The sequence below is a fragment of the Eschrichtius robustus genome, chromosome 17 (genome assembly GCF_028021215.1).
Source record: "Eschrichtius robustus isolate mEscRob2 chromosome 17, mEscRob2.pri, whole genome shotgun sequence".
Taxonomy (NCBI): domain Eukaryota; kingdom Metazoa; phylum Chordata; class Mammalia; order Artiodactyla; family Eschrichtiidae; genus Eschrichtius; species Eschrichtius robustus.
In genome coordinates, this window is record NC_090840.1 from 83674234 (window position 1) to 83688358 (window position 14125).

The following is a 14125-nucleotide window of genomic DNA, read 5'->3' on the forward strand; positions in this document are numbered from 1 at the left end:
GCAGTGAGCAGGGGCTACTCTTCGTTGTGGTGCGCGTGCTTCTCATTGTGGTGGCTTCTCTTGTAGCAGAGCATGGGCTCTAGGCGCGCAGGCTTCAGTAGTTGTGGCTCACGGGCTCTAGAGCGCAGGCTCGGTAGTTGTGGCGCACGGGCTTGGTTGCTCTGCGGCATGTGGGATCTTCCCGGACCAGGGCTTGAACCTGTGTCCCCTGCGTTGGCAGGCGGATTCTTAACCACTGCGCCACCAGGGAAGCCCTATTCTTTTCTTAAAAACATTTTCCGTAAAAATCAGAAAATAGCTTTGGCTGTTTCAAAACAAAACAAAACAAAAACTTTGGCCTGCTTTAGCAACAGTGTGCATCCTAGGGATTTTCAGCTATATTTTTGGTTTTCTTAACCCAACCCTCCTTTCCTTTCCCAATACCACATATTCTTTCAGTACAGACAGAAGTCAAACACCGCCCAGAGGGAGGTCACCAGGCCCAGAGCCCCAGATATGGTCAGCTTTGATTCCCACACAACATGGAGCTCAGGGCTTTGCAGTCGATTGGGGTTTAGCTGAATGGCCTTTTTCTTCTTCTTTTCTCATGGCTGCTAGAGTAGGAACACCCAGCTCATCCTAGGTACCACATTTGTTCTTCAATTCGTTCCTGACGCTTTTATCCCCAGACCCCAAATTCTCAGGGGCCCAACATATGGAATAAGGCTCTAGACTTCTATCACCAAAGGTGTGCTTCCACCTCAGAAGCCTGGAATCTTAACCCGTATGGAAGGAAGTCCCCAAATAAATATGTGAGTAAACAGAAGATCTTTGGGCGAGGCAGCTGTAAATACGAGGAATTTTATTTTATTTTTTGCTGACATACTATGAGGCAAAACAAAATTGACACCATACAAAATATAAAATATCATTCACATCATATTGTATCAGATTTACAGCATTCTGTGCATGTTAAGGGTTATGTAAGGAGGTGAAAAAAACACTATGCCAAACTTTTTAGTATTAGTTTATATACACACAGTAAGAAACAAAACAAGTAACTGTTAGGTTTTCCATGAATTTATTGCAAAAATAGTGCAAACTACTTAACCTAGTAAGCTGTAAAACAAACTCTAAAGGACCCAGCTAAGCTTAAACACGACAATAGATGCTCAGTGTCTCAGCCTTTAGCTTTCTTCACCAGTTTAATCTTTGTCAATCAAGACCACTCCCCGTCTGTTCAGTTTGGGGTGAGTGCTGGGGAATAGAGAAGTGTGAAGACCGGCTCTTCAGAGCCCAGATGGACCCGGCTGCCTAGTGCCAGCAATACCTTTAGGATCATGCTACTTACTCAATGGCAATTTTGTGAGGTCTGTGTTGAAAATGTTACGATGCTATGATGTTTAAGTCTGACCTTAGAAATAAGTCGTCCAACCTCTTGATGACATGGAGAAAAGAATTAAGAAAGCAGCATGAACAGAAAGGATTGGGAACATTATTGTCTGCTTATAAACATGGTATCCTTTTTCTCAGGTGTATTTGGGTAAAGTATTAATCTCCTGGTGGGCAACCTTTGAACCAGATATTGCAGTACGTTAAAAAAAAAAAAAAAAAAAGATACTGTATCCCTACAAGAGTAACTTTAAAATCTCTTTTAACAGTCTACTGGGGTCCAGAAAGCATATATCTAAACAAAATCATAAGAGCAGAACAAAATGCTACGTATAAAAGCTAAAGAAACAAAATGCAGCATATTCAGGTTCTTTTTCTTGAGGTACCTATATAAATTTAATCACCTGCCCCAAAGTACTCTTGTTAGGTAAAAAACAAAATGCTTACTGGTGAGCCAATTGTAGGGCATTTATTATTATTGAGAAAGTGCAACAACGCTGATCTTTACATGCAGCATACTAAAGGATGATTTACTCTTTACAAAATATAGCTTAAGTATTGACCTGATGGAATTTTAAAAATTAAAAACATTTAACTAGAATCATCCCAATTTTTTTGAGATCCTGAAGCGAAAAGCCTCCCAAATCAACTTTCAAAGTTATGCCACTAAGGAATGTTGGTTCTCTTGTAAAGTTCAGAGATCTCTTTAAAATAGTAAAACTATATACTACAGGAAAGATCCCTAATTTTTATTTCTTATTGGTATAAAATCAAATTCTTAAGACTCCAAAATATTGTGTTACCTCCAAAGAATTAAGTTAAAAAAGATTGCCATAGTAGGAAGAGTCTAGACTTGTAAACTGCCAAATATAAAAGCATGGAAAGTCATCGATCTATCCGATTTTCTCACCTGCCAGAAAGCTTTCCTAACTTACAGAAACCCTGGGGCTGCTGCTGCAGGCAGCACCCCTCCCCTCCCCCCCCCCCCCCCACGGCCAGCGGCCCTCCCTTCCTCTGTCGATGGTCACCAACACCCACACCAGGAGGGTGGGAGAGATGAAATCAACAATAGTCCATTCGCTGCTTAGGAAATAAACTTATAAAATACGCCAGAGGAAGGCCGGGAGGGCACGTGTGGTGAAAAAGCAATGACAAGAGTGTTTGTGAGTTGTTTTTGGTCGCCCCTTCATTGGCACAGAAAATGAAGTGATAGCTACAAATATATGCGTAGAAGAGTTTGGAATTTGCTTGTAAAATGTCAAATTTGCTCTTGGACATAATTCTATGTTTCTTTTCACAAGAGGGCAGTTGGGATTCCAGTATACGTTAGTGTTTAGTTGGCTGGGGTGATCTATCAAATTCCATGGCCAATTGGGTTTTTTCTCCCCATGTACGATATAAAATATTTAATTTCATACTGATTTTTTCAATGCATTAGGATTCAACACAAAAGGCACAAAATAAATAGATATTATTAAATAAACGGAAATTACGATTTCAAGCTTTGTGTGGAGTTATATTTCACTGTTTTGTTACTTTTTCCAATTTAATTTGACAGACTTAGTAAATAGCACCCAACTGTTTAACTGAGGTAGATCCACATTGTAAAGAAAGCTGGGTCCCCTCCATTTTATGTCTAAATTTAAGATGCTTTTACAAAAACAAAAATCCATTTAATCATATGCAGAAGCAATGACAGGTGGCACTACCTGAAGAAAGCTTAGAACATGAGCAGGTTTGCAAAGATTTATGCCTAAATCATACTCTCCATCAGCCATAAATACATCTCAGACTGGAGGGAAAAAAAAAAAATCAAACATCTAAAAATAACCCTGAAAAAGTCTCAAGACTTTTAGAACAGGTCTTTTTGACTGACTGCCACAGAAATGCACAATGGTCCATTTTCGTCAAGCAATGGCAACAGCCAAGCCAGACCAGAAAGAGAGAGAGAGAGAGAGAGAGAGAGAGAGAGAGAGACAGACAGATCTGTATGTATCACTGAAAGTTTCCCTTTATAAGTCCGGAGAAAAGACTTGTTGAATTATGATATAGCATCTTGATCTGAACAGTTTAAACTCATTCTGCCTAATATTTTTGCATACTGTGAAACTTACAAATTTAACATCTGATTAAGGCTTAATTTAAAGTGGCATTGCCACCTACCATCATGCAAGCATTGGACATCCTGAAAACACACAGAATGGTATCAAACTAAAGACAAGGACAGGAAGCCTCAGATTTGTATTTAGCAGGTACTATAATTTTATATTTAATTTTACAATTCATGTAAGCAAATGAAAAGTTATACAGAGAGGCCAATGTATATAAATACTAGTTTATACAGGAACTGTCAATGTACACAACAGCACTGCACGGTTTCTATATTGCAAGCACAAGACATCGTCACGTAGACCCACCGCACAGGTAAACGAGTCCGCAGACAGTACGCGCAGTACCACCTGAAATGAGGCCCTTTAGCTGCTCAGCTTCTTAGAAAACAGTAAACTTTAAATGGTCATAATACATTTTGATTCAAAATGTCTTCTAAAATTTTTTTTGTGGGAGAAAATTAAGAAGGGTCAAGATCTACCTATGGAACTTCTGAATTCATTTTTGTTTTTTTCAATTATTTTATAAAAATAAAATAAAACTAGAAAAGTTGATAAAACTCAGGGTTAAAACCCCTCAATACATATTAGGTAAGTAATCTGAAGTGTACCAGAGGTAAGAAAAAATCTGGATTTAGACACTACATTCTTGTATTTAATGAATAATTAGCCACTTTGCTGCACAGAAACTTACAATTATTCCCTTAAAACTTTTTAAAAAGTAAAAACTCACTTGCCGCTACAGTTACAAAACATGATTTTATACCTTCAACACCTACATGTAAAATCCACTATCAAACTCAGGAGGCGAATTTCAGTTCAGTGCTAAACCGCAGACTTCCAGGATTTTAGTCACGTGTCTATTTGGCTTTGAAGAGGAGCCCACATCATCGCTGTGTTACGGCCCCCCAAAGCCGCCCGCAGTCCCCCCGGTGCCTGGTAGGGGGAGACGGAAGGGCCAAGAGCTGCCACCTCGAAGGCTTTTCTAGACAGTTTAAAATAAGTAACGTTGGGTTATTTCCCCCGCTTAAAACCATCCACTGACAGAGGAGGGTGGCTTTTAACTAGACCGTCAGCCGAGAAAACTGCTCAACTCAATACCTGGATTGGAAAAGTCAAGAGCTAAAACCTGCATCTTTGAGACGTCGAAACCCAAGTCCTACGTGCACAGCTCCAGGTGACACCACTCCCGAGGAAGCAGTTTCCCAGCACGTCACAAAACAACAACAACGCGGGGCACTCCAACAACTGAAATAGCACCTGACATCTGAGGACTTCCCACGCATTTTACAAAGACACGACTCCAATTCCAATTCCTTTTTGAAAACAAATCTAGTTCCATTACACTCAACATTCTCATTGAGTGACCTTGAGAACAAAACCCCCAGGTTTGCCGGTGGTCACCGTCAGCACCTGACTAAGAGAGGGGTCCTGTGGACGGACGTGCTCAGGGCCTGGGAGGAGCCACGCGGCCAGAACCCAGCAATTTCCCACAGGAGACAGTGCTCAGGAGCCGAGGAGCGGAGGCGGCTTCAAAGGCAGAGGGCCAGCGACTGACCGTGCGTCGGGCCAGGCTTCCTTCCCAACAACGCAGCCCCAACGTGATTTCGAAAGGACACTGAGGACCGGACTTGAAAGGCACGGAGGCTGAGATGGGGTCTCCAGAACACGCTCAGTCTGGCACCCCTGGCCTCTGGAGACCAGGGGAGGCCTGGGCACCGCCTGCCTCCTGGGTCAGAGGGGCTGCCCTCTCCCACCCCCCAGCATCGTTCCCAGCATCTCCAGAGTCCAGAGTCCAGAGGAGCCCTGGGTCCCCCAGTTCCGTCCAGCGGGGCCGGGCAGCCCATCCGCATCGCACCCCCCAGCCTGGTCGGTGGTGGTGGGCGGTGAGGGGGCACATTCCTAGCATCAACTCATGGTTCTGAGGACCTTGAAGATTCCAGAAGTACCGAATGAGGTTGGCCTGAACATCAAGCTCCTGGAGACACTTGGGGGTGGGGGTGGGGAGTCAATATTTGGTGTTGTAGCTTTAACTCTGAACTACTTGAGGCCAAGGAAGTTGTAACTAGGAGATAATTCAGCCTCCTCCAACCGCCTAAAGAAGGGGGGTGAGGTGAGGATCCAAGCCTACAGTCACACCACCAAGGGCGTTTAAAGATCTAACACACCTGAATTTTTCACATTAACCAATAAGACAGAAAAGTGTTAACAAAAGCACCAGTAATCTTCAGTTCCCTCATCTTTAATGATCTTTCATGAACGCAAAGATGCCGGGGGAGGCCCACGTCAGGACGCTGGGGACATGAGTGCAGAAAGCAGGTGGGAGATCTGAGTCAACGGCTGACATCACTAAAGCGAGGAGCCGGCCGCTGCGCAGCGGCCCCTGAAAAACCCTGTATGGGTTTCTGGCTGAAAACGAGGCCACTTCAGAGCCCAGCAGCCCCAGAAGCAGGTCAGCAGACGTGGCGGACACTCCCCAATGTCCACGCTTCTTAGGGTGGTCTGTGTCTATAGGACAGCGCGACTGCAGAATTACACATTCTTAGACTGCAAAGGACACTTGGCGCTTTCGGAATTAAAGCGCAGCATGCAGCGTTGAAGGCAAGGACTTCCTCGTAATGGTGCACCTGGAACCTCTCTGGGCCAAAGTCAAGGTCTGATGAGCGTCCAGAAGAGAGCGGAGCCGCCTCCTCACACCCAGACGCCTGCAACCGCAACAGCGCCCAACTGTCCCTCCAGAACTTAGGAGCAAACCAGTGCAAGTGATCTGGAGCAAATGCTCACCTCCTGAAGACGGGAGAACACGAGGAACCTAAAGAAAAGACGCGAAGGAGCAGGGGGGGCGACACTGATCAACCCACAGCAGTGTGTGGGCAGACGAGACTTCTGACAGCAAAGTGGTTCATGACACGTGATGCCGAGCTCTCCCAGGCCAGCCTCCCCGCAGGCTGGCATCCTGGTCCAGGGCGCCAGCAGCAGGAACCCCTAATTCAAGATGCTGCCGCCCTGGACCCTGTGCTCCTTTCAAACAAAGGGCCTTGGATTTGAACAGAACATTTTGCTTTCAAACCTTAGCTCACTTTAAAGTATAGAGTGATAGTAACTCAAGGTTCCCAAGTCAAAGGTCAATGACATCTGCACTGCATTTTGAAACCATGCAGCTACTGAAGTACTATTTGCATGAGAGTCGGTGTTTAAGCACCTTTGTGATCTTACAGAGTGTACAAAAAGGGAGAAGAGAGTAGAAGGAGACACTTTCAACCCATTCATAAGTAAAGCAGGAAAAAAAAGTGCTTTCTTATGTCAAATAGGAAAGTGAAAAGCCAGGACAGTGGGTCGCTTCCAGGTCCCGCCACACACGGCCCTGCACCTGAGGACGGTGCAGAAAGGCCCTTGCGTTTCCTTCCTGCTGGCCACTGAGAGTCCTAACATCTCGGAGCCGGGCAGCCCTGAGGAGTCCCTGGTCCACCCCGGACACCCAGAGAGGGAGGAGGGGACTGCCCGTGGGTCACAGTATGGCACACAAATTTTCAAGCCAGAACTGAACAGAGAGATGTTCACAATTCAGTTGATTCAGGCAACATTTTGGCTATTTTCAGTGTGGACAGCTACACTTAAAAGCAAACATGAATCTATTAAGAATTCAGAGGTAGCCTTTATCTGCGTTTATTTATTTATTTTTAAACTAAAAGGTATTAGAAACCACCTTCTGTAGTGATATGGCTAAGCCAATACATTCACTTTAGACAATAAAATGGCAAAACATCCAAAAAAGCACTAAGTGAGGGCACCGAGGTGGCATCAACATGACATTAACACACACTCAGATGACTGGTTTGGGTTTAAAAGCTCCTTTGTGTGTCTGATACTGTGTAGCCTGATCACAAACAGAATTACACACTGTGGGCTGGAGCACGTACTTCTCATCCGGCCAAATCACGAGGCCTAAAGGAACAGCACTGCGTCTCAGGTCTGCCCGGCATCTATGGGTTAAGCCACAAATGACAGTTTTGACATAACAGCGACCTCATGGCTGTAAAATGACGGGTGACCAAAGAGAAGCAAGGGAGGCCCTGACTCTCTAGTAACATTGGCCGTTCAGATGCTTCCTATCCATGCTGTCAAATGCTGGAGGGAGCTAGCAGCAAATGCTTTAGGGAGTCATGGCAAATAACTAGGAATTAAACAGACCAGAAGTATTCAAAGGATTTACAATTAATCCTCTTAGAATTAAACCTCAGACCGCAAGGAGAGAGCACACTCTTCTTCCAATACACTGCAAACCTCCTTCCAGAAAAAGACAGCAACGAGGCTAATCTGTCCTTCATGAATGGTCAACACACACACATACACATGGCTGTAGAGGGGGAAGGGCAGCGGCCAGCCCACACGGCGCTAACACATAATACTGAAAAACGTGGCAGGATCACTAAAACAAAGCAACGCATTGTATTACATCATTTCTGCTATCCTAAATCTATTTACAATCATTTCAAACAAGTACAGCAGATGCAAAGTTGGACATAATAAAAAGGAAGCTGTCAAAAAATCAGTGCAATTATTTCGAGTTGAAAATTTTCCTTACAAAAAAAGTCAGCATGTGTGTGTAACACGGACAGCCCTATTACGAACTCACACGTGCCCTGTGTCTACACTGAGAAACGTCACAGCAGCCGAAACTGCTGGCACGGCAGCCAGAGAGAATATTCTTGGTTACTTTGGGGGAGGGCTTAAAATACAAAGTATTTGCATTCTGAAAGTGAGGCGTATGAACACTGAGGAAGTTTCTATTCATTGTACATTCCTTTTCTCATGAGCGTGAGAGATGAGTCAAAGAGAGGTCACGGGGAAATTTCTATGGCTTGTCTGGGCCACTGGGATTGTCCACTGTCTGGATTATGTCAACTTCTAAAGCTCCTCCTAATGGAACTGCCTTAGGTGTAGGAAAATGCCCATGAAAAATCCTCTGAACTGCCCAACAGATCAAAGTCCCACTCAAGGACTCCATCCAGATCCTGACGGGTGGCTCCATGAAACAGCCTAGTGCTTCCATGACGCCAAGCAACCAAAAGAAGCCGTCCCAGCCTCCAGAGGCCTCCTCGAGACAGTCTGGTGTCCCAACTGCACGACGCGTGGCTGGTCTACCCTTAACATATTGTATCAAATATATAATCTGACTGAAAAACTGCCTTGTAAAAATAAAATTTAAGTCACCCTGCAGATCAATGTTAAATTACATTGCTGCATATATAAGAAAAACAATTCATCCAGAAAAATTACATTTGTGGCTTTCAAAAATAAATCATCCAGCAAACTTGAAGGTAAACATTAGGTAATTTATAAAAGTTGGGGAAAATAATTTCTATCATATTCATCAGGTACCACATGCACTGGAATATCCATATCAGCCAAATCAAACCAGAGCAGAAAGGAAAAAATAAATAGCAACATTTGCATTTAACAACAATAAAAATAACATACAATATAACATCGATACCCACCCGCCCACAACCCTGCTGTAGGAATTGAACTTAAACTGTCTCTTCTAATGAGCACACGCTGGGGTAAACATCACAACAGCACTGCTTACGGCCAAACTCACACAGCGCGGAAATCACTCCACTTCCAACAAGTCCCTCCTGGGGAAGCCAGCGCAGTGGCCAGGGATCGCTCGTGGTTCTAGAGTGCAAACATTCATGCACGGGAGTGTGAGAACACTACCAAAAAGCAACACAATCTTGAAAAGAAAAAGCAGACCCTAAAATGTAGTATCAAGTGTATATGTGAAATCTTCTCAAAACAGAAAACCAAAACCAAAATAAAACAATCCCTTTCTAAAAGTATAGGTATGCCCAGTTTTACAACATTTATCTGAACTAGGAACATCTGAGCTTATTATAATAAGTACACAAACAGCAGGATGGAATCTCAGCAGGGCCAAAGGGCTCTCCTACAAAACGGCGACTTGAAGCAGCTCCCCCGGCTTTCTTTCATCACTTAGCTATTAGGGTGAGAGCTTGTCGAACGTAATAGGAAGTGGTGAAGGGATGGGAATATGTTAACTTTTCTTACTGTGAATATTTTAAAATATACTAGGAAGAGTACCAGGATAAGGATCTAATTGGGAGACCTCTTCTGAAGAGATGAGATAAATCCCAGTTTTTCTTTGAAACGAATCCAGATTTCTACTTCATAATTTTCACATTCAGTTTGCTTCAAGCAAGGCACACCTTACTTAGTGGGGTTGGGCAAAGCCGGCGGCGAGTGGACACCTCTGCAATTTGCACAGCCCCGCACAGGCCTCAGGAAACCTGTCAAATGCAGGCAGAGGCCGGAGGTGCCCGGAGCCCCTCTCGGGCGGCCACGAGGTTGCCCTGGGCGGGCGTGACCCACACAGAACGGGCAGGGCCCCTCTTGGCTTCCACGTGAACAAGGCTTGGACTTATTCTACTGCACCTTGAGGTTTTACGCTGTCTCAAAATTTATCCTAATAATGGGGGGGATTGGTAGAAATTTGGGAAAACGGTTCTTTACCTGAGAAATTGTAACTACAGCCATTTGAATTCTGAACCATCAGACATGTACAAAGGTATGCAGCTAACCCAGCTGGAGACGTTTGGTTTATGAATGCTTTTGAGTAGTAAAAGTTTTATAAAACAAGCACAGGGCTGTAACAAGTACCTTTCTCAAAGTACTTTGGCCCTCTAGAAAGAAAACTTTTCCTTCAAAACGATTTTTTAAAAATTTAGGTCTCATTTTCTGCCAGCCTGTGATCCCGCCCAGTGTATTCGCTTAGAACACGTTTCCCTGCATTGCTGGGGAGCCCCTCCCTGCCGGGCCCTGAGTGCTTGAGGGAGCACGCTCTCCAGAAGGCTCTAGATCAGAGGTTCTCAGACCCCAGGCAGCCCTGGGCCCCCGGCTGATGGTGTAAAACGCAGATGCCCAGCCGCCACCCCGGAGGCCGCAGCGAGCACAGGAGTCACAGCGTTTTTACGGCCAACGCCCCAACCACCGCCCCGACCACTGAGATACCGTTGCAAGTGGTAGAAACATACCTTCGAGACACACGGTTCTAGATGATCCTAAAAATGACTGAAAACTAACCTAAGTTCAGATTTTAAAAGTGTATTAGTGAAAAGATTCCCTCCTTAGCTTGAATGCTCCCGGTAACTTGAGCCAAGAGTGTACTGGTATCCCTCTGAATAGGAGAAAGTGCCACTTGCTAATAAAATGACAGGGAATTGCAACATTTCTTAGAGCAGAGGCTTCTGTCATTTAAAAAGACAAAAAAAAAAAAAAAAAAGATACAGCAAGAAGAGACTAATGCCATTAATAAGACACCCACATGCACACACGCGCGCGCACACACACGCACACACACACACACACACACCACTCTTGAGTATATATTGTCACAAATAATAGTCACCCCTTTGTCGTTGCCGCCAAAATCCAGGCCGAGTGTCCATGACAGCGCTTGCCCGCCCCCGCGGAGCCCTCACACAAGACCGAGGCGGGCGCTTACCCCGGCACGAGGCACCCTGGTCGGGACCCTCACCCCACCACAGCGCCAGAGGTAAATGTCAGGCCGGGATGGGAGGGCCGTCAGCAGGGCCAGAGGAAACCTACAGAGCACGAAGCAGCACTAGGGAAAGGTTCATCTCCTTCCTAGAATCTCTGTACTGAATGTGGATTTGATTCTTAGAAAACCGCCTACAAGGACAAAAAGCCCATTTAGAACAAACGGAGCTCTCTGCTGTTACCCCTGTCGAGCTGTCCACGGCATCATTCTTAGTGCAATGGATTCTAGACTGGCAAACCCACGTCCGGGGCCCAGAACGCAAATCCTAGCAGAAGGGTCTGCCTCTCCTGCTGGCTTCGCCATCAGCCATCCTCCCGAGGGCTGGGCTCCTTCGCGGAACGCTGGCCTCGCATCCCGCAGAGCGCCACCACCGACAGCCTTCTCTGTGTTTCAGTGCATAGATCCTATGACGCTTGTCTAACAAACCACACGCAGAGAGAAGTGCACGCTGATGCGCAGACTCGTTCCCAGGAGTGGAAGGATACATACATTCCATTTGTGCTTAATTGGCTGAGCGACACACGGGGATGAGGCGGGGAGGGGGAGTGACCGCTGGGAGCACACTCGGTCCTCCTGAGGGTCCAGGCTGCGCGGTCTACACGAGAGGGTGGGCCGCGGGCACACTGAGTCAATTGCATACTCCTGTACTTAAGCACTGAGAAACCACAAGGGTGGTCCAGGCTCCAGGCTCCAAAACACTCTTGATATGCTAAACAGATCACAAGAAGCACCCCGTAGTCAGTAAAATGAAAAACAGCATCTATCTATCACATTAATACTGCAAACCAGATATATATTTTTTTCTCTTACATTAAAGACATAACAGTGAAAAAGGATTGTACTGTATTTATCACCACAGACCCGTATTCTTTAGAAACTTTGGAAAATAAATGTCACAGTCCTATAGGACAAATCTTATGATTAGACTGTCGGCATATTGTCTTTTTTCTTTTTTTAAATAAATTTTTATTAAAATGGCACTTGTCTGCCAATCCCTCTGGACCTATAAATGTTGTAAACACACACGGCCCACCTTCTGCCACCCCTCCTTCCTTCGGGCTGAGTGAAAGGCGGGCAGTGGCAGAACGAGAGACACCGGGGCGCCTCGCCTGGCCCCTGCCCTCGGATCCCGGACAGCTGGTGGGAGCCAGGTCAGGAGCACACAGGTGTCACTCTGAAATAAACTTTAGTGACAGCATCAGAATGTTCAAGGCTTTAAAACCACAATGTGTTTTATGTTGCTTTCACTCTCACAGAACGTTCACAGCTAGTTTGAGCCCATCAATTTCATATAGAATCATATGTTAAAAACAAGTAAATTGAACGACCAAATAAATTAAAAATGTTTTAAAGCCCTGAGTTCATAGACTGGTTTTAGGAGATTTTTAGGAAACACGGGACTCTATTTTAATAAGCAGCTTATAAGATTTTGGCAAACCATATTTCCTACGACAATGGGGTCTCATACAGGTCTGCAGTTCAAAATCCAAGTTTGAAATCTGGGACGGAAGGCATTCTGGAAAATGGAGAATCTACTAAAATCAATGGCGTCTCATGTTCGATGCTGGCTGTCACGGAAGGGCTGGGCATTTGTTGGTCTGAGTGTAGCTGGTCTCATGTGAATCCAACTCGGTACACAATCGTAAACACTAAAACATGTCAAGCAAAGTACATGGTGCGCAGCGTGTCCTGATGGACCTGGACTGCCTTTGCCAACGCCTGGTGGTCTCGTCCGTTACTCTGCCCGGAGGTATGGCTTCCTTCAGCACTGTGGGGATGGGGGACAGAGAGAGAGAGAGAGACAGAGAGAGACAGAGAGAGGAGAGAGAGAGAGAGAGAGCGCAGCCTTTAACGCACCATGAGGCAGCACACTGATAGCTAAGTTAGGACCACGCACCAGCCATCTGGGGAGGCAGCCACACAGCTAACAAATGGCGGCGAAGATGCTAGCTTTTGGGTGTCTGTGGCAGGGTCGGCTCCAGCCACTGGGACCCCACTGCTTCCCATTCCAGAAAAGCAGCTGCCAAAGCCCGTTGCAGAAACGACCCCAGCCAGGAAAGGCATGCCACTCACCTATCATGTTCTTTATCCACCAGGTGGTACCTGGCCCGGAAGGCCACCAGGTGAGCATAGTATGCTGGCGCCGGGATGGACACGGAGCGCGTGCAGCGCACGTAGGTGTGACACAGCTGGTAGGTGAGAATCTGCAGCTCATCGGAAGAGAAACGATTGTCATCCCAAAGCACGTGATAGTGGGAAGGCCTGCTTGTTCCCTAAAAGCAGATCAGAGGGTCAGAGAGGTAAACATGCAAGAGAGAAGTCCAGAACTCACCTGCAAAAGGGTGCTGCCGAGAGAAGCTGCGCTTCCACCCCACAGGAGAATCCTTCACAGAGGATACAGTGGGAGGACGTTCAGTGACAAGAAGGTATTTATATTATCCTATTATGTATCATTATAAACAGGCATCAGAGCCACATATTCTATGACCCCCTACTGGTAAAATAACAGACTATACACACATTTGTTTGTGTAGAGAAAACTCACAGGAAAGGTATAATACAGAAATGGTTGTTTGGAGGATAATGTCATTTGTGTATACTAGGTTTTCTACAACGCTTTATTTATAAAGGCAAGAAGAAATCTCTAATAAGTTACACATTAACGCCTTTAAAATGGGAGTTTGAACATATATTTATTTTGTGCAGTGTATGCAGTTTGGAATCTTTCAAAACTGAAGGAGGTGGGGTTGGTTGCCTGGCCCATGCCCCAGGCGGAGTGCCCGCTGGGGCTCGGGTGCTGGCACGGCCGCTGCACAGCTCGCCGGGGCACCCATGACCGGTCAGCTAGGAGCGCGCTTGAGGGAAGGGCCTTTCTCTGGCTTCTCCCCACCCGCCTTCCCTGCCACTCAACCCAAGCCAGCCAGCAGGCCCTTCCTGACTCTCTGGCTGTGTTCAGGCTCCCGGGGACTGGTGGGCGGCAGACACTCTTATCCTCTGATGAAGCACACATTCTGCGCCCCCTTTCAGCATTTAAGCGGTGGCTGTCATGGGGGCCTGCGGGCAG

General features: G+C 45.9%; 1 protein-coding gene across 5 annotated transcripts in view; it reads right to left on the reverse strand.

Annotated features, from left to right (window-relative positions):
* Positions 1-12443: 12443 nt before the first annotated feature.
* AGO2 (argonaute RISC catalytic component 2) overlaps positions 12444-14125 on the reverse strand; it is a 96877-nt gene continuing 95195 nt past the window's right edge. For 2 of the 5 annotated variants that reach the window (XM_068525984.1, XM_068525985.1), the window contains exons 19-21: positions 13394-13445; positions 13135-13265; positions 12444-12829 (exon numbers count right to left, since the gene is read on the reverse strand). In XM_068525984.1, coding sequence (XP_068382085.1) covers positions 12711-12829; positions 13135-13265; positions 13394-13445 — 302 coding nt within the window. In that variant the 3' untranslated portion in view covers positions 12444-12710. Of the gene's footprint in view, positions 12830-13134; positions 13335-13393; positions 13446-14125 lie in introns of all 5 variants that reach the window. The other 3 variants (XM_068525988.1, XM_068525987.1, XM_068525986.1) reach the window with 3 other exon arrangements.